The 24,389-nt window shown below is 53.6% G+C and overlaps 1 protein-coding gene across 1 annotated transcript; it reads left to right on the top strand.

Annotated features, from left to right (window-relative positions):
- Window positions 1-667: 667 nt before the first annotated feature.
- Window positions 668-23,109, top strand: RAB15 (RAB15, member RAS oncogene family). Its single transcript, XM_024568531.4, has 7 exons — window positions 668-983; window positions 16,816-16,876; window positions 17,710-17,770; window positions 18,243-18,320; window positions 18,980-19,069; window positions 20,245-20,310; window positions 20,491-23,109. The coding sequence occupies exons 1-7, from the start codon at window positions 860-862 to the stop codon at window positions 20,647-20,649; spliced, it is 639 nt and encodes a 212-aa protein (XP_024424299.2). The 5' UTR covers window positions 668-859; the 3' UTR covers window positions 20,650-23,109.
- The last annotated feature ends 1,280 nt before the right edge of the window (window positions 23,110-24,389 follow it).

Genomic DNA, 24,389 nt, shown 5'->3' with positions numbered 1-24,389 from the left:
ATTTTCCCCGTTTAAAGAAAAACTGGGATGGGGAAGGACAGAGGAGGGCAGACGCAGTCACACAGGGCTCCGGGGAGGCCAGATGGCAGAGAGGGAGAATTCTAGCAACACTCTCCAGCGTTCCTGGGGATCCCGGCTTCAAGGGCAGATGGCTGTTTGAATCCAGACCCTGATCAAGGCCTTCGACCTGGGAAGAACCCAGGTGGGGACCACCCACTGGGCCCCCCCCCTCCAAACACCACCACCAAGCTTCCGAAGGGGCGGGGTGCCGGGGTGCTGGCGGAGCGGGGGTAGGCGGAATCGGCAGGTTGGCAGGTTCGGGGTGGGATTTGGGGAGAAAAGATGAGACCCAAAAGCCGAGTTTGGGAGAGGTGGGCTTGGTGGGAGCTCACGCCAACTCACCCATTTAGAATGTCCTCAGAAAAAACAAAAATGTTTCCCCTGGGGTTTGGTTCCCGACACAAAGGGGTTGGAAGGGGGTCGAGAAGGAGTTCAGAGGGAGTTGGGCCCCCCCGCCCCCCGGCCGCGCACCTTGCGGGAGGGGAGCGCGCAGCTGCCCCGCCCGCGCCGTGGGGTCGCGGCTCCCCCGCGCGCGCACCCCGCCCCCTCTCCAGGCGGCCGCGGCGGCGCAGGGGAAGGGGCGGGCGGGGGCGGTCGCGGAGCTCTCCTCCCTCCGCGCTCCCGCCGCACCGCGCTTCCCGGCACTTCGGGAGCGGGGAGGCCGGCGCGGGGGGGGGGCCGGCCCGCCTTCCTCCTAGCCGCCTGCGGTGTTCCCCGGCAGGCGCGCGCCGCGATGGCAGCGGCTGAGCGGGGCTGAGCCCGCCGCCCGCCGCAGCCGTGGGCTCCTCCGGCCCCAGCCATGGCGAAGCAGTACGATGTGCTGTTCCGGCTGCTGCTGATCGGAGACTCCGGGGTGGGCAAGACCTGCCTGCTGTGCCGCTTCACCGACAACGAGTTCCATTCCTCGCACATCTCCACCATCGGTAAGGGGCGGTGGCCGAGGGGCGCCCCACCCTCCCCTCCGCCACCACCTGCCCGGTGGCCCCTTCCTCTTCCCCACCCAGCCCGGGAGGAATTGTTCGCCTCATCCGCTGAAGGTGGGGAGGCGAGAGGCTAGGACGAGCGCATGAATCCCTGGGTGAGGGGCCACCGGTTGGGGACCTGAGCCTCGGTTCCTGGAGGTGCGGGGTCCCTGCTGCTGTCTGTGACTGGAGATGGGCTCTCCGGGTTCGCGCTGGGGAGCCTTCCCACCAAAGCCGAGGAAACAGGGGCGGGTGTAGGCCTGGGTACCCTGAGCTGGGGAAGCCAGGATCTTAACCTCTGAGATGACACCCCCACACCCCCAGGTAGAGAGGGGGGGGAAATTAAAGCTTTTGCTTGAGGAGTTCAGAGTGAGGAGCCAAGACACTGAGTCACTGGGTACCCCCAGTTCAGGGGTGACCTAATGTGGAGCCTGGAGTGGGAGGAAGGGAGGGAGGGGCCAAAGAGATTGAGTTTCCAGGGCACAGCTGTGAAGGTAAGCCACAAGGTGGGACACCTGGAGAAGGGCGTAGATAAGGTGAGATGCCAACGTTCTGCGAAACCGGCACTTACTAGCCAGTTCTGGGGAAAGCAGTTGACTGAAGCATCCGTTCTGAAAGAGACTGAGGAACATCAGGACTACTCGTCCAGACAGGGGGTCAGAAGGCAGGCAGGACCCATCTTAGAATACATCTCTTTGATCTGGCCATGCTGGAGCCTGTGCTTAGAGGTACAGGCCTGGTGGCATCCCAGACAGGACTCTGATGGGATCACTTGTTCTGGCAGGGGATGGTGGCCTTCCCTCTGAGGGGCACCTCTTCTGGGAGGTCTGAGTTGAGGGAATTCCACCCACATCTAACAGGTCTCTCAACTGATGTCCAGAGGAGCCTCAGCACTGCCCAGGTCCCCCTCCTGCCAGACAAGGCCCTAGCACTCCATTATTCTTGAAGCTTCTGCCCTGCCTCCCAACACACACTTCTTGCCAAGAGAGAAGAGGGAGCAGGTGGAGCCAGGAGGAACAGGGCCTCGTGGTTAAGAGGCAGTCTTTGTTGTCAGACAGACCCGCAGACCTCACTTTGGGGCAACATGACCTTGAGGATCACTTAAGCTTCTGACCTTTAGTTTCTCCTCTGTAGAACGGGAATAACAATAGTACCTACCTACCAAGGTGTTGTGAGGAATCGACGAGATAATGTTTGTAAAAGCACTTAGCACACGTGGTGAAACAGAATAATGCTGGTGTCATTACCGTTTTCATTGACCTCCTAGGGGCTCATAAGCTATAAGGTAGGCTCCTAGGAGGTCCAGGAGTTGGATGAGAGACATCTCAGAAGGATGGGTGGGACACAGAGGCCAGGAGAGGGCTGCATGCCTCTGGAGAAGGCTCAGAGGGAAGAGGAGGCATTAAGGAAGGGCCTGGGAGTGAGCGAGGGAGTGGCCGAGGAACCAGATGGGATATGAGGACAGGTGTAGGTGAGGTGTAGGGGCAAAAGGCAGCAGCAGGTTAACACTTAAGGAAACTTTCTGTGATTATTTGGGGGGGGGGCTGGTGCCAGGAGCTGCTGAGCTATCACAGTGGGCGGTGGGCAGCCTGGAGGCCCCTGGCTTTTACCTGAAGAGCAGGAGTTTGCACCCTGGTATCCTGACCGCATTTGAAGTCCTACGAGTGACCCCAGTTTTTCCCTGGAGAGCTTTACTCCTCCACCTCTCTTCAGGAGCTCTTGGGCTCCTGTTCAGTGTTGTGGGGTAGTTAGTCTGTCTCCCCTCGGAGACGTGTCCCCCTTTCCCACAGATGAGGGAAGTGCTACTTCTGACATACCAAGATGGCCCTTCTGAGGTTCGTTCTTTCCTTAGATCCCTGACCCCCATGTTGCTAATTACCAGCCCTTCTCCTTAATATATCTTCTACCTGGCCTCTCCCACCTTAGACATTTTTCCAGCTAGATAGGTAAACATGTCCTTTTCCCTCCAGGTCACAGGGACTTCCTCAGGTTCCCTCTGAGACCGACCACTTTGTGGGCAGAGGTGAATCAGTGAACTGGGCGGACATGTCTCTACAGCATCCCAGCCCCTCTGTTCCCACAAGGCCCTTGGTATATTGACCTAAAACATTGACCATTCTCCTAGTTTTTTCTCAGCTTCTGATGGCTGGGTTCCCCATCTGCCAGGATGCAGAGGACTGTTTAGGAGTTTGGATTCTGTGGAAGAGAAAGAACCCTGTCTTTCTTCACATCAGCCTTTTAAAATCTTCCCACCGGGTTTCTTAAATGCATTCTTGTTGAAAGCTTATTCTACCTCATCTTGGGCGTATTTTTCAGCATTACCTAAGACTTGGGGAAAGAGTGGGTTGATCAGGAAAAGCTTTTCCCTTTTCCAGATATAGGAAGTTTTCCATAGAGAAGGAAGGGGCAGCCAGGAGACAAATCAAGGAGCCAAGGGAATGGGCACTACCAACTCATAACCCTTCGTTTATCTAGTCAAAACTATGCACGTGTCCTGTAGGTAGGCTCGGTGCTGAGACCTGGAGATTCCAAGATGAATAATACATGTCACCTCTCTCAAGCTGCTCCTTGTCTAAGGCACGTTCTTTTACCTTGCTGGCAATGATCTAGGCACCTTTCTTGGAACTGCTTTTGTGCATGGAGAAAATGGGGCAACTCACCAAGTAGTGCCAAGACAGAGTTCAGATTCTTGGGCCATGTTGATACCACCTAGGCAGGCATTTTTGTGATTTACTGCTCTTGCCACTTCCTGGAAGAGCCTGTGACATTTGAGAAACAGCCTGCCAGGGAGCAGTGAGGAGACCTCCCAGATAGGCACTGATGCCGCCTCTCTTTTTTCAAGTCAGCAGGGGGGCAGGTGGCCCTGCAGCTGGACCTGGGCCACTGGTCCCATGATGTGGTGCAGAGGTGGGCAGCCGGCACCTTAATGTTTTCTGCTGTTTCCTGACAAGATTGTCCTACCTGTTAAATCAATTGAACATTCACAACAAAGCACTGTGCCAGGCATTTAGAGACGAATTGCTTTGCACCTTTGCCTGCCCGCAGAAGCCTCTCGTCTGGTTGGGGAGGCAAGACAGGCCGAAAGAGCCTTGGCCACAAGATAATGTGTCTGTGAGCACTTAGCAAAGGCTCGTCCAATGTAGGGAATCCGTGATGATCATGATTTTACTGTTCAGGAAGGTCTCGCAGTCATTGTCAGCAGCTAAACCATGAGGTCAGACTGTGCGTGAGGCAGCCAGTGTGTGGTGAGGGGACAGTGAGTGCCATTGCTGCAACCAAGTGCTAGAGGAGGCTGCAGAAACAGGGGGGCCCTGTGGACCAGAAGCCACAGGGAGGCTCCAGGAGGAGGGGAAGCCGAAGCCTGGCCTTGCAATGTGGGCTGCTTTCAGCTCCTGTAGGGGAAGGAGCAGATGGTGTCGCAGCAGCAGAGACAACAGAGGTGGGAATTCAGTGGGTGTTCATGGGACTCTGGGCAGTCTGGTTGGAACAGAAGGGGGTTTTAGGGGAAGAGGGAGAACATTCCTCTGTTTATCTCTTTGTCTCCCAAACTTGAAGGTGAGACCAAATCTTATTCCTCTGTGTTTTCATAGTCCTAGTGCACGGCCAGGCACAATCTCCATAAATGTTGAATGAATGAATGAATGAATGAATGAAAGAAAGAAAGAAAGAGGGCATTGAGGGCCTGGCTGAGTGGGGTGGAACTTGAGGCTTCACAATAGCATAGGCAGTTTCCGAGCAACTTCTGATGTGGTGAAAATGGCACTCAGCGTGGTGGCCAGAAGAGGGGACCAGCCTTGCCGCAGCAGGCCAGGCAGGGGCTATGGTAGTATCCAGGCAGGAGGAACCTCTCAGCCCCTCCTACCCCCTCCTGGGGCACCAACTGCAAACTTCACACCGGCCCCTGTTCTCAGTTCCCACCGAGCAACCTGGCAACTTCTGAAAGGGCTTCAGGTGATGGGTGCTGCCTGCCTAGGCAAGGAGACCCAGGAGGGGGTGGGAGGGGCTGAGAGGTCCTATCCTATGTAGACACCTGTGCGCCTGGACTTTTGGTTTCCATTCTGTGTGGCAGCCAGGGGGACCACCCATGAGTTGATTTTCTCCTGCCCATCCTTGGTCTTCCCTGAGTATACCTGCCCCCAGTCTCTACACCTTCTGTTTTGAAGGCCACCATTCAGCTACGCCCCTCTGCGTTCTGTGATTTTCCGGTTCTACTGGTTGAACCGCTGTGGCTTCGGGGCTGCTTTCTCAGGAAGTTCTGTCTGAACTGAAGTCTGGGCGCCTGGAGCAATGACTTGTGGGTGACTGAAGGAGAGGAAGAGGGCCAGGGGCTGACCACAGGGAGAGATCTGAAGGTCCTGGAATCAGGCCAATGCTTGGGTGCTAGGGTCTGTGGGCCTCGGACTGGCGCTGTGTGCCTGTGCCGTGTGGCACCGTGGGAGGTCTGGGCGGGTCCCTGCCCCAGCGCCCAGGCAGCCTGAGGCAGGTCTCTTCCCAGCGGTTCCCACAGCCCCCAAGAAAGGAAGGGAAGGTGAGGTGCTATGAGTAGAATGAAAGGAATAAATGTGAATAGAAAGGAATTTGGGTCCCTTAGTGACCCGTGCTGTTAATTCATTAATGCTCTCTCTAAGTTCGTAGAGAAAATTAGGAGAACGCATTTCTAGCCGTTAGTTACTGTGCTATAGGTGGTAAATATATACCAGTACCAAACTTCTCTAAAGGTACTGCGGTGCAGCCAGTAAAGTTAACCACACACACACAAAGGGTGTGTGTGCCATATCTTACATGTAAATTGGGAATCAAGTCCATTCACCAAATTTCAAATTGATGTTTGCTAATATTTTTATGATAGAATCTGAAGTGGGTAAATTAGATACCATTAGCATATTATTATTTAATGTATTTATCATTGGATCTTTTACATGCTTTCGTCTGGTTAATATATTTACATTTGCTTTCTTTTCCTCTATCTGAAGGCTCTGTTTGTACTGTTTTATGACACTGTTGTAAAGTTCAACTATATCAATAAAAAACAAGTTAAACAAAAGAGAGAAAAGAGTGCAGACAAACTGCCCGAGATTCCCCTGCCTCGCTGGCTGTGCCACCTTCAGACGTCTGTTTAGCCGTCTCTGTGCCTGGGTTTCGCGTCTGTGCATTGAAGATAATCGCAGAACCTTTCTTAAGGGTCATTGTAAAGATTACAGAGGCTAAAAAAATGATAGCCTCTCTTATTATATGTTTACTATTATTAATAATAATAATTTTTTCCTAGCTCATAAACAAGTTGTAGAGATGAGTAAATGCATGCACTTGGTCACTGGTCCCCGTTTTCTGAACATGCTGGGTGCTGTGTGGGGAGCCGGGGACAGAGCAGTGAATGGGAATCGGGGCACCATCATCTCACTTCCCAGGGAGCACAGGAGTAGCTCTGGCTTTCATTTCTACATCTGTGCCAGTTTCCCCCTTGCCCTGGCAGCTCAGGGGCTGAGAAGAAAGAGTTGGTGTCCAGGTGTGAGGAACAGGGAGAGAGGTGACCCCAGAGGGGCTGGGGGTGGCTCTGGCTCAAGGCGCTGGTCTCTGCCAAGTGTCACTCTGCCTCAGGCCACTGTTCTTCCCACCCCCTTCCCCAAGGTCATGACCCTGGATAGTGGCTCTGAAACCCTCAGGGGATTTCATTTCTGCTGCTCTGTGCCTGTGCCACCTTCACAGCTCTGCAGATTCGCCCACGGCTTTGAGCACCCTGGTGCCTGCTCCTTCCTCCTCCTCCCATTCTCCTCCCGCTCCCCAGACAGCCTGGTGATGAGCTTTATAACATGAAAGTCGATATTTGGCCATTACCCTTCTACCCCGATTGCCAGCTCTTCTCAGAGTGCCGCCTGCTGTAATCTAATATTTGTGCCCGTTTCTCTGTGAAACTGCCAATTTTCTGCGGAGGCCTCTGACCTCTCCTTGGCTCTTCTGCCTGGGCAGCGTGCTTTGTCAAGGGGACCACAGAACTTCCTGGACATGTAAGTCCTCCCTGGACAAGGAAGGGGCTAATCATCAGCCCTATTTATAAGTGGGAAAAGTGAAGTCCCGAGATGAGTGATGACTCACGTGTTGTGTGCAGGTTGCCCAAACGTGAATCTTCTCCTCTACTGTAGTTTCTCCAGACTGGCTTTGTGCGTGCCCTTGATCGCCCTGGAAGGCTCTTCCACAGGTTGCCAAGCAGAACCTCCTGTGAGCCACAGTAAAGAGGATGGGTGCCTCCCCCACCCCATCTGAGGACTCTGGGATAGAGGGGCAGCTGTGACTCTGCTGCTGGCCTTGAAACGTCCCTCTGGGGGACAGTCGGGGTGTGATTGAGGAGTCCGGCGGGGGGACCTTTGAGGATGAGAGCTTGGTGTTGCCCTCGTATTACTGTTTTGGTAACATATTTACTGAGAACTCGGTGACCAGGGCACTGTGATCCACAGAGGGACCAGGCCATTGGCCTTCTTCGTCACTCTTCCTGATTAAAGTTCTCCCTCTACTCTTCTTTTCTCCTGGCACGTCCTGATTTCATTTAGGCACCCCCTTGCTCACTCATTCATTTTTTCCTTTCATTTATTCAATTTGTTGAATAATATGCAATGAGTATCTGCCTTCTACCAGGTGATGAGAATATGAAGCGAATAAGATGCTTGCCCTCTGGAGCTTCTGGTGCAGTTGGGGAGTGAGGCTTCCAAACAGACAAGCAGAATTTTGTGAAAAAGCAATGGCAAAATGCTTTGGAATCACAGAGGAGTGACAAATTCCTCCTGGGGAGGCTGGTGAAAGCTTCACAGAGGAAGTGACGTTTGAGTGGGGCCTTGAAGACTGAGAAGACCTCCCCCCGGGAGAAGCTGCCAGGGAAGAGGCGCTGTCTTCCGCCTGGCTGGGCCAGCTGGTGGTGGCCAGGTCCTGAGCAGACCAGCTTCAGTTCCACTCAATCCTTGTGAGGGTAAATGCATCTGGAGTCCCTGTCCCCTCCAAAATGTTCGCTCCTGAGGCTCCCAGCCTCAGTATCTTCCTCCCCAAGCCTTGTGCTGCCTATCAACGTGGCCCTGCCTGGGAAGAGGCTCAAGAGGAGGAGAGGGAAGGAACAAGGGGTCAGTGCCCATTGACCACCCAGCAGCAGGCTGAGGAAGACGAGGCCTAGGGTGGGGGTCTGCCAGCGTGGAGGGGGACAGGGTGAGCTGGAGCTCACGGCACATGTCCCAGAGGCCCCATGGAGGTCTGTGCATGCAGCAGTGGACATGGCAAGGGTAAGGGAACCAAAGTTTCCTGAGCACCTACTTAAAAAAAAAGATTTATTTATTTTTAGAGAGAGGTGAAGGGAGGGAGAAAGAGAGGAAGAAAAACATCGATCAGTTGCCTCTTATGCAAGCCGCCACTGGGGATGAACCCGCAACCAGGCATGTGCCCTGACCTGGAAGCGAACCAGCAACCTTTTGCCTTTAGTGACACCCAACCAGCTAAGCCACACCGGTCAGAACCCTGAGCACCTGTGTTGTATACCTACTATGTACACAGAAATAGTGTGCTTTACACACGTGAGCATTCAGTACAGAGGTATAAAGGGGGGGGAGTGCCAAGCCCTCAACTTGGCCTTGCTAGTGTTTGAGAAGTTTCTTGGTACATTCATCAGCTTAGAGCCTGCAAACAAGTTTACGAGTGTGTGTGCATGTGTGCACATGTACACGTGTGAGGGTGGGTGCCCACGAGATCCGAGGGAAGGGAAGGGAAGGGCCTTGCTGTGCTTTTTCTCTTTATAACGAAGGAGGGAGTAATGTTGCTCCCTCTTGCTTTTCTCTTCTGAGAAACTGTAGGTTTGAGTGAAATGCGTTCCCGTCTGAGGGGTATTTGCTGCTTTCCCTGCCTGGGCCCCTGCTCCTTCAGATCTTCTCCTTTCTGGTACCTTCCTGTCATTCAAGCCTTAGCTCAAATGTCACCTGCTTGAAAAGGTCTCCTTTGACCAGCTGATCCGAAGCCGCTTGCACATGTCTCCCCACTGTCTTCCCCACCATTCTGCTTTTGCCTCTTAACACAGCACTCTCTGAAATCACTTGTTAGTTATGTACGATCTGCTTCTCCACTCGAATAGAAGCTCTCTGAAGACAAGGATCTTCCTGTGTTACTCACTGCTGTGTCTGCTAAGCTTAGTTCCAGATACATAGTCACGTAGTAGGCACTCAATAACAGTTGGTTTGAATGAATGAATGAATGAATGAATGAAGAATAAATTGAATGAGTGAATAGATGCATTTTCCTAGAGGACTTTTGCTCTTCCCTGAGGGAAGTTGCAAACATTGATTTCTTGGGTCTCTTGAGGCAATGAGAGACTCACTATGCTACATATGCTTGGAACTTGGAGGAAAGGGGAAGTCCTGTAAAGGTGAACTGTTTCCAGTAGCTTATAGTTCTTCTGCTCAGATACACGTCATAGGAGAAGCTCAGAGGGAGGAGGGAGCAAGAGCGTGCTCTCGTGATGCCTGTGTGAGCGGCTCCTCTTTGGTGTATGAAGAGATGAGGGGTTGGTATCTGAGGCTGAGGTCAGTCTTGCCTGTTGCTTGGGGTCACTGGTGGTGTCAGATGATGCCCATCAGCCCAGCCAGGCCACTGGGGCGATCTTCCAGGACCACCTCACAGCCGGGCTCTCTGGAGTGGGGAGCTCCTGGGTCTCAGGGACTGGGGATGTTCATTCCTTCCAGCCTCATGGGAGTCTGGGCTTGACTGGGAAACCCTCCTACATGATAAAAAGTCCCTGGATTTCTGGGTTTTTAAAGACTGACCCTTGAAGATTTTATGTGAAGGTGGTAGCCTCTGGAGTTGTCCTGGTCCCCATATCACCGCTGTCCTTCTGTGTTGAGGTTGTGTGTGTGTGTGTGTGTCTTGAAAAAAGAAGAGGGATAGAGTATCATGCTGAAACCTCCAGTCTTTCTTGTGGCTGGGCATCCTAATCAGACCTATGGCCCCTGGAGGTTAAAACATGGTCTTGGTGTTGGAAGGTCAGGATTCTGCCTGCCAAAGACCAGGGCCTTCTCTTCCTTTTGCTTCGCATCACTGCCAGCGCAAGATGGTGCGAAGGCTGACTAAGCCTTTGCTCAGAGAGCCTGGATGAGGCCGGCATGAGGGGCAGTCAGTCTGCAGCCGGGTAAGGGGAAGAAGTCAGTTGGCATGTAGTCCCACAGACAGTGAGGCTAAAGGTCCCCAGGCAGAACGAAGGAAGAGGATACAGCAGGTGGCAGGTCCAGGGCAAAGACGCTCTCCCCAGCCCCCGCACCTAACTGGTGTGAGGGGCATTTGTGTGCCAGGTGCCCCCCTTGGTACTCTTCCCCTCACTTGTCCCTCAGGTAGGGGAAATGGTGTTTGGGTCTCCTAGTGCTATTGGTCTTCTCTCTGGCTGAGAGAAGGTGGCTTTGAAATGTGGATCACTCTGATGCCTTGTCTGGGGTGGCAAAGTCAGGCAGCCACCTCCTCACAGGGCCCACCTGTCCCTAAATTTGTCTTGGGGTTGCTTAGGGTGACCTCTTTGGAGGTGACTTCCTGGCACAACCCACGTGAATTCCACATGTCCAGCACATGCTGGTTTCTTGTGGGGGAGAGGCCCAGGGCCTTCCGGGCTTGGTAACCGGAGCCAGCACGGCTGCAGGGATTGGGTGTCTGCCTTGGGTTTCAGGTGTATTAAGTTGTTCCTGTTGTGGCATCTCATTGCTCCTGAAAAGGCTCAGGTCACGCTGCTGGTCCTTCGGGCTATGGTTGATCATGGCGATAATTTGGCACCCAGAAGAGCCCTGTTTCCACTTGAAGCATGTGGCACTTGGCAGACAGGCAGTTGGCACCTGATATTAACCCATGAGGTACTGGTCCACCAACAGGCACACCCTGGCTTTTCCAGAATTTAGGTCATAGCCAGACTCTGGGGGCCATCTGGGCTCCCTGGTGGGTGGCATTTCTTCTTTTTGTTAAAACTCTCCAGCTTAGCACTAGATCTTTGTCTCGGCTCTCCGCCTCCTCTCCCCACCATGAGCCCACCTACCTCCCAGAGCTCTTTCCATTCCCCAAGCTGTGACCCTGGGCCCCCTTGTCTCATCTGCCCTAAGGGAGGTGACATTTAATAAAGCTCTATGTGCTACGCCCTGTGTGATGCACAGTCCTCACAAAAACTCTCTGATGTAGGGACTGTCACCCTTGTTTGATAGGCGAGGAAACAGAGTCAAAGAGAGGCTGACTTCCCAAGACCCACAGGTAATTTGTGGTAGAGGCGGGATTGGAACCAAACTCTGACCACACAACTGTGTTCTGAATGACCATGCCACCCTGTTTTCTGAGCCGCACTTCCTCCCTGCTTTCCAGGGCTTTCTTTGGAGGCAGACAGTGATGGTAAGGAGTGCTCTTTCCCCTGGATGTGCCTATTCCCTTCTTTCCACAGTCTTCACGGCCCCTCCACTGCTAGACCTTGGGGGGCGGTCAGTTCGGTGCTACACTAGTGCCCAAGGCTCCAATCTCAGGAGCCAAGCCAGGTGTGCGGTGCCCACTCCCCTGACCTGTCCCTCTGACCGGACCTAGCCCCCTGGGCCGGGAGGAGGGCCTCACCTGTCCTCCCTGTTCTCTGACAGCAGCTGTCACTGTGCTCCAGGACTCCGACTGTGGCCTGGCAGTTGCTGGAGGTTGCTGGAGGAGCAGTGGCCACACTGCCAGGGACACAGCAGGAAGAGCCAGAGGCCTTCCAGAGGCCACTGGTAGATCAGGTCCTGGCACTGTCACTTAACTGAGGAGTTTTTCTTGCTAGTATCTGTGAAGCATTCAGATGGCTGGACACATGTCCCTGCTCTTGACGCACGGGCACCCATCGCTCCTTACCTTACGCTCTCTCTGGGGCCGGGGTATACCACTAATGGAACTGCCACTTTATGCCTGGATGGAGGCAGAATTTTAAAAAACAACAAATTTGTCCAATACAAAGTATATTATCTGCCCCTTACGTACTAGTTGGGGCACTAGTTGCCCCATCTAGTTGGGGCTAGAAGACAGAAGAATAGGAGGTAGCAAGGAGCAGGGCACACCATTTAGAAGTCTTCCTCCCAGCCCCATACTTGAAGTGTCTTGCCTGCCAGCCGGGTGAGGGTGGTGGGTGGCCATTAGGTAGCAGTTGACAGTCATGGGCTGCGACTCTTCAGGCATCCTGAGGCACTAAGAAAACAGGGGCTGCTATGAGGCTAGACAGTGGGGTCTGGTGTGGATGGTGGCTGTGCTGGGACACAGTGTCCTGAGCGTCACTCTGGCCAGCACGTGCATGTCTTAGGCATTCCCTGCTTCTCTGCCCGCCTGTCTGCCTCATGCTTCTCTCGTTACCAACTGGCCAGTCCCCTCTGCACCTTCTGGAGGGAGCTGGTTTGATTGGCTTAGCTAACTCCCCTGGTCCCTTCTGGCCAGGTCACCTTGTGAGTCACCAGCAAACCCAGTGATGAGCCTCCTCTTGGTCAGATGACCACCCCCAGTCTAGTCAGGGCTGCTTTTCTGCAAAGAACACACGGAGCAGGTGCTTTGGGCTGCGCAGTCCCAGCCAGAAAAGGACACTGGGTGTGGCGGCCACCATGATCTGCATGTCTGAGGTGCCGCTCGCCATGCTTTCCACATGTGGGGGGACCCCATCTTCTTGACTTTCTCCTCCAGGGCTCTAAGGGCTCTGGCTGCCTCTGCTGGAGCTGTGTGGAGATGGTTTGCTTGCCTCTTCACACCTGCGTCTTCCTTCTGTCAGGGAAAAGAAGCAGGCCCTCTTGCAGGAACACTGAGGTCGCACTGTCCAGGGTGTTGCTTCTGGGCTTAGTGGAATCCCGAATGCTCAAGGAGCAAGGGGTTCCTTGAAAATAGGGTATAGTGGGTTTGCCCCACAGGTGCCCATTGCTCACTTCTAGATGCCTCACAATACCAGAGCAGGTGTGGGCTACGCTGGGCATGACAGAAAAGTCTCCACAGTCTCAAAAGTAAGGCAGCCACTGGTCGAGTGAGGAGTACCCTGGGTAGGTTTTAAAGAGACTCATGTCCAGTTCTAGCTCAGCCAATAATGTGGGAACATGAGTAAGTTACTTGGCCTCTCTGTGTCTCCTAAAGATAGTCTCCACTCCTCCCTGCTTCATGGGTGTGGCCTAAGAACTGAGGGCTCTTCGTTCCCTAACCAGGGGTGTGCTGTCATTATGAGCAGTCAGGAGCCTTGGGTGTGGTTCTGCCTAGAGATGGGCCAGACAGTGGTTCTCAAACTGTGTGTCTGAGATTTAGTAGAGCTGGGTGGGCCTGGAGAATTTGCATTTCTAGCAAGTCCTGGCTGATGCTCAGGCTGCAGGTCCCTGGCCCACACTCTGAGAAGCACGGTCCCAGAAGCTGCTGTCAGAAGTGCGCTCGCTCCATGGAGCAGTGGCACCAGCCTCACCTGGATGGAGGCTTAATGCAGCATCTCAGGCCTCCTCTACCACCTGTCGGATCAGAATCCGCATCTTGACCCAATCCCACGGATCTGCTTGCACCTTAAAGTTTGAGACGTGCTGCCTTGGAGGAGCCAGGATGAGAGCACACCAGGGGTGGAGGTGGATGAAGAATCTCGCTCCTTCCTGTGGTTCTGAAGATGCAACAGACAGGGGTGGGACTGTCAGGATGAGCGCCCAGAGGGGGCTGATGAGGACCGCTGAGAGGGAGGCTTGGGAAGAGTGAGGACTCTTCCTTCCCCAGGGAAGGTGGAGAACACTAGAGAATTCTGAGGAAATGAGGTGGGCCTCAGAGTAAAGGCTTCATCAGGCAGCCTTCATTTGGCCCATTGGACGGGGGCATGGTATTCTCTTGAATGCCTCCAGGTGTGGGGAGGGGGCTCACTGGGACTGTGGAGGATGATAGCTGGGAGGGTTGCGAAGGGCGAACACACATCAAATGAACAGTTTGCTGAGCAGCTGCGAGGGCCCAGCTGAGGTGACAGAGCATGAGCCTGCAGGCAACTACACAAGGCCAGTGTTGTGACTTGGTCCTGCAGTGCTCGGCAATGGAAGAAACCAACAGCCAGGTAGGGGTGCAGAAGGGGCCGCAGGTGGGCACAGGTCACAGTGGGCCATTTGACCAGCAAGGTGGAGCCAGTGGAAGGGTCCAAGTGTGTGGGAGTAGAGTAGCAGGAATAGATTCTACTAGAAGATCCTTGGGCTGTTAATCTTCAAATGTTAAAAAAAAAAAAAGATGGGGAGCGGGTGGAAGAGGAAAATTCGTCAGAAGGCATAGACTTTCTCTGTTTCTTTCTTAGTGCATGTGAAGAGACAAAATGGGAGGATATCACTTCTCAGAGATGTTAGAACAAATTTTATTGGGTGGTCGGGAGGGCCTAGGTTGTAAGATGGTGGAGGTGCTATGAGCCCCTGGAATTCTTCGGCCTTGATCCCCAGCCACACAGCTGAAAGGAGGAGGGGAGAAGGAATCCAAGCCCAGCTCACACTGCCAGGGTCCTTGCGTTTCTCTCATCTGCCCTGCCCCTTGTAACAGCCTGCGTTCACTCTTTGGGAGGTCGCCCTAGTGTTGGGATCTCCTCTCCCAGCTCAGCCCTTCTCCAGGACCTACAGAGAAACGGCAAACCGAGTGCAGTTCAGGCCTCTGCGCCTAGTTAACATACAACTCTCCATCATTCCCTCAAGAAACAGTGAGAGGGGTGGCGTGGGCCATGGCCTCAAACGGGCCTCTGCTGTGGCTGTGCTGACCTTAGGGTGGTTATGTCGCTCCCTGGGCCTTTTTTTCTTTCCCACTAAGCTCCAAAAGGACCATATGTCATCTTGCCACTCTCTGCAGCTAGCACTGCGCAGGGCACAAAGTAAGTTCCCATAGACGTTTGTGAAATAAAGGAAATAGAACCTTCGATCTCCACCCCTAGCCCCTTTGTGACTACTTTGCACAAACAAGGCACCGTCCATGACCAGGCTTGCTGAGCTCGTGTGAAGACGAGCTAGGTTTATTCTAAAATGAACCAAATTGCTGCTCCTCCAGGGCAGAAGGCACTGTTCCATGAAAAAAGCAAGAATTTCTTGCATTCCCTTTGATGCCAGGTACTGGGGAGAGGCAAATCCTTGACAATGGTTTGTCTAGGGAGGGCGTGAGCATGCTGCTGCCCTTTCCAAGGCCAGGGGCCCCCTCTTTATTTTACCCTCCTCTCTTCACCTCTCAGCGCACTTGGAAGAATGGCTGCCAGGCACTGTCCGCTTGGAAAAGTACAGCTCCCTAGATATGAATCAGTGTGGGCAGTGAGAATGATTCACGTCTGACCAATTCGATTTAGTTCAGGTTGTCCGTTCCGAACCTTTTTCTCCTTCTAATTAAATGATGATTGGTCTTGACGGTGGGAGGAAGAGCCTAAACTTAATCTGTCTGAATCTGTGGACAGCTGGGGATAGGATGGATAAGGGGAGAAGCGTTATTGTTATCAAAGGACCAATGCCCAGGTGGAACAGCAGCCGTGGGGGCATTCTAGCACCTTTGGGGGCTTCAGGGCTGCGCTGTGTAGCCTGGTGACTACAGTCCCGAGCTCTGCCCTTTGCACATTCTCCACCTGAAAACTGGTTAACCAGGCCCATTCCTGACTTGTCTCTGGGGAGTACACGGAGACTTAAGCTTAATTAACCTACTCGAGACAGCTCCTGAATCACTGGGCACAGCGCCTGGGCACAATCAGAGCTGAGGAGAGGCGTGGTGATAAAGCGTCTCCGCTCGTCACTCAGATTCATGTGTGTGTGCTGCTGGTGGTGCTGACTTGTCTCGCTGCACATTTCCCCAAATACGCGTTCTGTCCTCGGCTGCTTTGCCAAATCCCTTACGAGTCCCGTGTGTCGTGGCAGCTTAGCTCCTCAAGCCTGAGAACCCCATTTGTCTTCCTCTCCCTCCCCCAACAACATGCTGGGCCACTGCCACTTCATCTGGTCACTGGCAGTCACTCGCAAGCTCGCACTGTGACTGAGACAGTACCGGAGCATAATGAGAGCTGCAGTCGATTGAATAGCCACCGAGTGCCAGGCCTATACGCCACTTGGTCTTCTCAGCAGCCCTCTGAAACAATTGGTAATGTCCCCATTCTACTGATGAGGAAGTGTAGGCTCAAAGAAGCAAAGAGCCCAAAGTCTTAGCTATGAGTTAAGTGGCTAGCGTCAGAATTCAAGCTCAGGCCTGAGTTCAAAGCCCAGGCTCCTGGCAAACAGCAGTGCCCCCCACAGTAAACCAGTTAGTCAAACGCAGACCCACCAGCCTTCTCCCCGGTGCCCCTTTGCTGGGTGCCGAGGGCTTCATACACCCTATGAAGTGGAAACAGCCCCCTTCTCTCCAGGGTCCATGTGCCTTCCCACATGCCCCACAGCGCTGTCACCCCTCCGGGTTATTAATAAGGCAGGGAGTGGAAAACTCAGGCCCAGGAGGGAAAAACACAGTGGTTCCTTCCGGAAGTATAACTAGGAAGACATCACACGTGAGCCGAGTGAGACACGTTTGGGTCAGCGAGGCAGCGATGGAGTGGATCCCCTCACATTCACTGATACTCACTTCCTGCGCCTCCAAGCCCTTTACTGCTGGCAACTTTCAGCTCAATGGGGAAGGGAAGCCCCATTCAAGGCCCCAGACAATTCCTTAGGGTCAGTTTGTGGTTGAAGGAGGCCCTCACCTCATGCCATCTTTCTGCCAGATTAAACCAGAGGAGAGCCCTTCAAGTGTGAGTGCCCTGGGCCGTCTTGGTCAGTTCTCAGGGGGTTCTCAGTTCCCGACTTTCTTGCTCTCTTCCTTTCCCCAGGTGTTGACTTTAAGATGAAGACCATAGAGGTAGATGGCATCAAAGTGCGGATACAGATTTGGTGAGTTGGGTGGGAGGGGAGGACCTTGGGCTGCTCCCTGCCTGTCACTGCCATGAGTCAAATCCTGAGGCTTCACCTGGGACAACTGGCTACCTGATCGATGGAGAGAAATGGAATCTCAGCGCCCATCCATCTCCTGTGCCCATGAGCCTTCATCTCTGATCTCGTTCCTGAGAAACTGCAGGATTGACCACAAGTCACCAAAAAGCAGGAATTAGGAGAATTGGCAAACTAACCACTGTGGGTTGGTCTTAGAATAAGGCTTTGTCCTTGGGCTGTGCTGCCTTCCAGTAGGATTGGAAGGAGGAAGGGCTCTGCACACCATCATTTCATTTCAGGTGGGAGGCTGCTGAGAGTTCCTCAGGGCAGCACGGTGCAGTTCCCACGAGTAGCCACAGGGGCCTGCTGTGGCTCTCTGGCCTGCTCTCCAGGAGGCACTCACTGTCTTTGCCAACCCGGGGAGCTGTCTCTCAATCTCAGATTGGTAGGGCATTGCCTTCAGAGGACCCCTAGGGTCTGGAGGTATAGCCGTCCAACCAGTCTGGCCACATTGGCCAAATTCTAGAGAGTTGTCAAGGCCCAGTTATGGTTGTGGCTTCTGGTGCAGATGCATTTGACAAGGCGTCACCAGCCCTGTCAGCACCAGGTGGCCAGGCGTCTCCGCTGCAGAATCAGGTATGTTCAGATCCCCTTAGAGACCAAAGCTCCACCGATTTTTCACCCTACAGCTCCCCAGTTTAACTGCATGCACACAGGGTCTCCCAGTTCCTGCTCCTCCCCCTCACCTGCTCCTGCAGTCCCTGCCCTTCTGAGGGAATGGCTTTCCACTGCAGGGACACAGCGGGGCAGGAGAGATATCAGACCATCACCAAGCAGTACTACCGACGAGCCCAGGTGAGTCACCATTTTCAGGGTTCAGAAGTAGGATGCTTCCACCCACATTCCTGGCTCTGGTGTTTGAGATATCTGCACCACTCACCCCCAAGACAGGGCCCTCGGATTGCTTGCTGGGGAGGGGAGCCTCAGAGAAATCTTTGAGTTGTTCGTCAGCCATTCATTCATCGGGTATTCCTTGAGCATTCAGTCCACCAGGTCCCCTACCCTCACCCCCCACCCTGGGCCACAAACCCAGGCCAAAGTATTTGGTGGAAAGTTCTGTGGAGGGCCTAGGAAGCAATAGCTTTGGGGGTCTGAGACAGAACAAGATATTTCTGGGTGCTGAGGGGTCCTCATTATGCTAAGCAGGGAGCTTGGAGAGTGGGATGCAGCATGTGAGGTACCACACCCGCTCCTGGCCCCTTGACTGTGCACTCTCCCTTTGTGTATCTGCCTCCCACATCTCTCTCTCCTGCTCTCTCTCTCTCAGGGAATATTTTTAGTCTACGACATTAGCAGTGAGCGCTCTTACCAGCACATCATGAAGTGGGTCAGTGATGTGGATGAGGTAGGAGATGCTGCCTCCCTGTCAGGGTGGGGGACGGCCCCTCAGAGGGGAAGGCAGAGGGAGGGCCAGATGGGAAAGGCTGAAGCCCCTGGGGTTGGCGAGTAAACCCTACCAGGAAACCTCACTCCCACAGCCCAGGGGAAGACCTCTGGGTGAGTATGACATGGGGAGAAGACCGAGCCACCATGCCCTCTGCGCTCTGTGCGCTGCCAGACTCGATTCTTCCCAGAAGTGAGTTAGGTCCAAGCCTGTCCTGTGAACACATTCTTTCCTGAAATCTCAGGACTCTGCCATGATATCTGTGGAGTCTTGGGCAAGTACTTGGAACTCTCTTTCGTCCACAGTTCCTTATCTATACAATGAGGGATTGGACTCAAGCCCGATGTCCTTCCCAGCTCAGATACTAGTTGTCCAATCCAAGGAAGCACCGGAATTAGCCAGAGTGTTTCCTACCCTAAGCTGTCCCCATGACACCCCTCTGGGACCTCTAGGGTCAGCCATGGTTCTCAGGGGAGCCTGGCACCTGCACCCCGTCAGCCCACTCTGTCCCCAGGGCTCTTAACTTTGGTGCTATGGAGGAGGCCAGTGTAGATGGGGTGGGGGGAATATGGGAGGGAAAGGCAGCACTCACTGGTGGCCTGCCTGTCCTTTGTCCCTAGTATGCACCAGAAGGTGTCCAGAAGATCCTCATAGGGAATAAGGCCGATGAAGAGCAGAAACGGCAGGTGGGAAGAGAGCAAGGACAGCAGGTAAGTGGGAGTGAGCTGGATGAATCCATCCAAGGGAATTTCTGTACCTGATTTCAGTCCTGAGACTTGGGACCCAGCCTTCTCTCTCCACTATCAGGCACCTCCTATCATAGCCTAAGGCACTGGGTAAGCTGCTCTCCTTGAGAGTTGGCTTTCTGTCCTTCAGGACAGTGATTTGGGGTCCATCCTGATACAAAGGCCTCTTGGAAAGCAACTCACCCAGTTCTAAGTCCCCCAGGAAAAATTACCTCTGCTTACAAGCTTATCCCGGTGTTAGCAGTGAGGAAGGGCTTCAAGTTGCTGACTTTCTAACAGCATCCAGGCGTAGCTACTGTCTTACAGTAATCCATGCCCTCCACACCCACTCCCAGTCCTCCTTACACTTGGAAGAGGTAGGAAGGTAAGTGAGGGAATGACGGGCCCAGAGTCAGATGCCTTGGGGGAAGGGAGGGTAAGAGGAGGGTGCTGAGCGGTTGTCAAGCATACAGGGAGACCATCCTCCCAGAGAACAGACAGAGAGACGGATACCACTGGGACAGGAGTCATCCATCCACTCCAAGGGCTTCAAGAGATTTTTTTCTACCTCTTCAGTCAATAGCATTCCTCTGGCACTGAAGATAAAATTGATGGGTTTTTTTAGTACTAAAAAATACTACCTAGTCATCGAAGAACTTGAAAGTAGAAGCAGACCCTACTGCAGTAATAGTATTTGTTGAGCACTCTCTGTGCTGAACAAGTGCTTTGAGATGTGTGACCCCATTTAATCATTTCACAGCCTTGGTTAATAGACACTGTCATCCTCCTTAACAGATGACAAAGCTGGGGCTTAGAAGGAACAAATATGTTGTCCAAGGTCACACAGCCTTTAAGTGGCGGCACTGATATTCAAGTCGGGCCTCTTTGACTCCCAAGCCTCAGTGTTTCTTTAATTTGCCATATTGCCACAACATTTTGGTATCTCTGACTCTGATATATGATGTGTGTGTGTGTGCATGCACACGTGTGCTGGCCTGTGTCTTAGAAGGAGCCCTGAGCCTCAGCCAAGCAGTTACCTACTCTGAGAATCTGTCACAACGCAGCCCGGGCCGTGAGGGCAATGGCAGAAGTACGTGCCAGGGCTACGGGCACCTCCCTTCCCTTACTGATTACCTTTCAGGAATGTTCTTCTCTTGCAGCTGGCTAAGGAGTATGGCATGGACTTCTACGAAACAAGTGCCTGCACCAACCTCAACATTAAAGAGGTGAGGACTCTGAAGCCCAGCTGCCCTCTGTCTCTGGCTAAATCTGGAGTGGGGAAGCCAGAGGGAAAGGTGGCAGCTAGGAGCCAAGATAAGATGAGACCTTGCCCCTTGGGCATTACAGGGTTGCAGGAGGGAGAGGAGGAAAGACTGGACTAACCTGTGCCCCCTGGTTTTCCCCAGTCTTTCACGCGTCTGACGGAGCTGGTGCTGCAGGCCCATAGGAAGGAGCTGGATGGTCTCCGGACACGTGCCAGCAACGAGTTGGCACTGGCAGAGCTTGAGGAGGATGAGAGCAAACCAGAGGGCCCAGTGAACTCTTCCAAAAGCTGCTGGTGCTGAGGGTCCTACGTGGAGCGCCCACAAGTCCCCCCTCCCCTCAGGAGGCCTGCGGGCAGACAGGGAGTCTGGGCTTTGCCCTGCTTCTCCTCTCATTTGGGTGACCCTGTGGAATATCAGTAGCTGCTGCTCCCCCTGCCTGGCCCTGTGAGCGACTCCGGAGCGACTGGGCTGTTGTCTCTGAGCAGCCCCTGCCCCAGCCCCTGCCCCGCTCCCAGAGTGGCATCTTCAGCTCGGTTCCCTAGCTGCAGGCCCGCTCAGAGCCCCAGGTGCGCCTGAGCACCCTCAGCGCCCGGCTCCCCAGGCAACCGCTGGTCCGGAGTCAAGGCCGTTTTAAGGCTCCTTCTCAGCGCATCTTGTCTCCTGTCTGCTTTTTTTCTCTTCTTCCCTCTTCTCTTTGTCCCCTCAAGCCCTTTTCCCTGTGTGGCCTGCTTTGTGGCTGCTGATGCAGCATCTTTCTTTCCTTGCCTCCTAACCCCATCCGAGGGAATGGACTCAGGCTTAAGGGGATGTTCCATCTCTGCTCCTGGGAGAACCCTCATCCTGCTTGTGAGTGGGCCAAAGGTGATGGGGTGCCTTTTCCCATCCTCTGCTCCCCACCGCCCGTTCTTGTGCCATGGGCCTGCCTCCCCTGTGACCTGGGAAAGTGTAGCATCAAGGTAGGAAAGAAACACCAAATGCGGTCCTTCTCCTGGGGCTGCGCTACCTCTCCCTGCTGCCCCGCTTCCACTCTAGCTTTGGCCTTGCTCGCCTACCTGCCCACCTGCCCCTCGGGGAACTGAGCTGGGAGGCAGGTGCTTCAGAGAAGGAAAAAAAATGAGGAGGGGTGGCAGGGATAAAAGTCACCTCCATTCTCTACCTCCCACGCAGTGTGCACACAGTTTCTCCCACCTGAGCTCTTGAATTTAAAGACGTGAACCAAAGCCTGAGGGCACTGCAGGGGCAAGGGGAGCCCTGAGGGAGTGGCTGAGAAGCTAACTCAGAAAGAGGAGCACTTGGAAATGGACTAGTTACTATATATCAGGTTAATAGCAAGGGAGAGCAGGCCAGGGACAGCAGTTTGCAAACCAAAGGAAACATGGGCTCCCTGGGCCCACCTTCCAATTCTCGTCTAAGAAGAGCATTTCCCCACAACTCCCTGGCAGGTGAGAGGTGGGGCTTCACAGAACCTAGCCTTCAGCCCAAGGCTTTCCTGAGACCCAGAGTCTGTGGCAGAAGAGCAGGGACTTCATGGGAGAAAAGGAAGCAGGCCCTGCTCAGTGCTGTTCTCTTCAGCCTTCTAGACAGAGCGCTCGTCTTGCCCATCTAGTTCCTGAGGAGCTTTGAGGGTTTGCCAACCGCCCTGTGGGCACTGGGGCTCCAGGTGGAGGGAACAGGACTCCTCCAGAGCTCTTTGTTCAGGAAGAAGTTTTCTAACCCCATAGAGCCCAGGGAAGAAACAAGTGAGTACCAGCGCTAGGAGGGCTCCTCCCCACCTTCCTCAGCAGGAGGATCATTCTCAAGCTACATACTAGCTGTGTTGCATGGCTGGGGCCGGAGCTAAGAAATCACTGGGCATTGAGCACTTACCAACTATGGACCAAAATCCAGGGCACACCCATGTGAAGGATTAAGAGCCCCCCACTTCCTTACTCCAAAAAAGTGGGGGGATAAAATCATCAAACCTTTCCTCCAGACTCTTTATCAAACCAGGAGGTGGTGGCTGAGGACGTGGGGATGGGGGACAGGTGGCACAGTGGAAGGGAGAGGAGGGCAGGAATAGTTACAAGTCTGATGAGAAAGGGGAGAGCTGACTCTGGGATGAGGTCATGAGTGTGGCTAGGGATGCTTCCTTGAGGGCTCCCCGGGTGTCAGGACAGAATCGGCATCACCCCGGGGGTGGGGAGGTCGGCAATGCCAGCCCCCAGCCCAGACTTCAGAAAGGGGAAGTCATACTTGCTTTTGCGTAGTATTGCAGGTCTCCCTGAAGATCAGGCAGAGCACTCCTGCCTTTCTCCTAACCCCCACAGGACAGAGGAACTCTATTTTAACTGTGTGCTAGCGGTTCTGGAAGGGAAAACAAGGAGTTGAGAGTCTGTGACCTGAGTAGCCACCTTCTAGGACCACAGCTGGGAAGGTATGGGAGCAGGAAGAGGGTCGGAATGTGAGGGTGCAGTTACACTCAACAGGTACCAGAGTCGGCCTCTCACCCCTAACTTCTGCCTCCAGGATGTGGCCTGGGGTCTGGCATTAGGCCCGGACTGTTGAGCAGGTGCTCCTGCCTGTTTACTCCTCACCGCCTCTGCACCTGCGGTCCTGAGACCCAGCCCAGCCCCAGGCCCTCCGCCTGCTCCTGAGCCCCCACCATCTCCCTGTGACGGGTGAACTTTGTGTACTGTGTCTCGGGTCCAGTATATGAATTGTGAGCAGGGTTCATTATTTTAAACACAGATGTTTACAAAATAAAGAATATTTCAAACCGCAGGTGTGGGTGCCTGTATGCGTCCCTGGGAGTGGGTCTCACTCGGACCCTGGCATTCAAGGGGAAACGATGGCAGTAAAATGACAGTGGGAGTGGCAAACGTCTTCCATTTTATACCTTTCCTAATGCCACCTGCAGAGAAGCCCCAGGCAAAGCCTCCATTGCTCAGCGATGGGCCTGTACTGCGGAAATAAGTCTGAGCGAAATCATTGAGATGATGAATGTCTGTGTCTCAGGGAGTCCCTAAAGCTAGGAAGGTTCTCATCTGTCAGATGGAACAGGAACAGGCCTTCCTGAAGGCATGAGGGGGGATTCGGTCATCTTTCAGAAGTTCATCTTAGCCCTGTGATTGAGTACTCTGGAGGAGCAAGGCAGACTGGGGTCTCGGAGGTTGGCGAGGGAGGGACGTGGTAGCTGTTGAATGCTATACCTTGGGATACAGAGTTGATGGGAGAGGCAGAGAATGCTTGAGGGTAAGAATCAATTGAAGAAGGAAGGAGTAAAACAAGGCAGGGCAATAGTCTAAGATCTTAACCTGCACCTTCCAGCTTACAGAGTGTATTTCCTCCATCCCACCAATTATACCTGTGTGAAATAAGGAGGGCGATTACCCTGGTTCAACAGATATGGAAACAGGTGCCTAATGGCCCCAAGGAACTGTGGCAGAGTCATGGCTAGAGACAAGCGAATTGAAATATCTGGAGGGGAAGCTTTGCCACCTCTGTAGAAAAGTCTCTGTAAGCAATTCTTATTTGCCACCAGAGTTGCAAACCACTGCGCTAAGCTTTCTGCCTGCTAAGCCCCTGCAGTTTCCAGAATAACTGCTGTCCTTGTGCAAAGCCGTGGGAATCAAGCACTTAGTGCATGTCACAGGGTTACAAGCTCCTGGAAAGTGGGCCGTTCTGAGGTAAGGTTGGAGAAAGAGGAATTTTAGGAAAGCCTCATCAATTTTACTCAGTTGTGAAGGGGGATAATCTGGTGACTCGAAGGGCCTTGCGGTGCCCCTGGAGAAAGTGAATGGCATGTACCTAAGGGAGAGGGGACTTCCATGGCCTTCCTGGAGGGGTCATGGAAGGGTAGCCAATAAGTGGTGTCTGGAAGTCCAGAGAGTACTGGCTAAACGCTAGGCATTCACGTAAATCTGGAAAGTTCATGTTAAAGTTTAGCCCACCATCAAGGCCAAGTCCTTCTGACTCAGTGACTTCATAGGGACATTTCCTGCTATCTCTCCTACTGGCCATAGGTTCCGTTCCCTGTAGGTAATGGAGGCTTGATTTTAGGG

This window comes from Desmodus rotundus, chromosome 7 (genome assembly GCF_022682495.2).
Source record: "Desmodus rotundus isolate HL8 chromosome 7, HLdesRot8A.1, whole genome shotgun sequence".
Lineage (NCBI taxonomy): Eukaryota > Metazoa > Chordata > Mammalia > Chiroptera > Phyllostomidae > Desmodus > Desmodus rotundus.
This window is presented reverse-complemented; position numbering and strand designations above follow the sequence as displayed.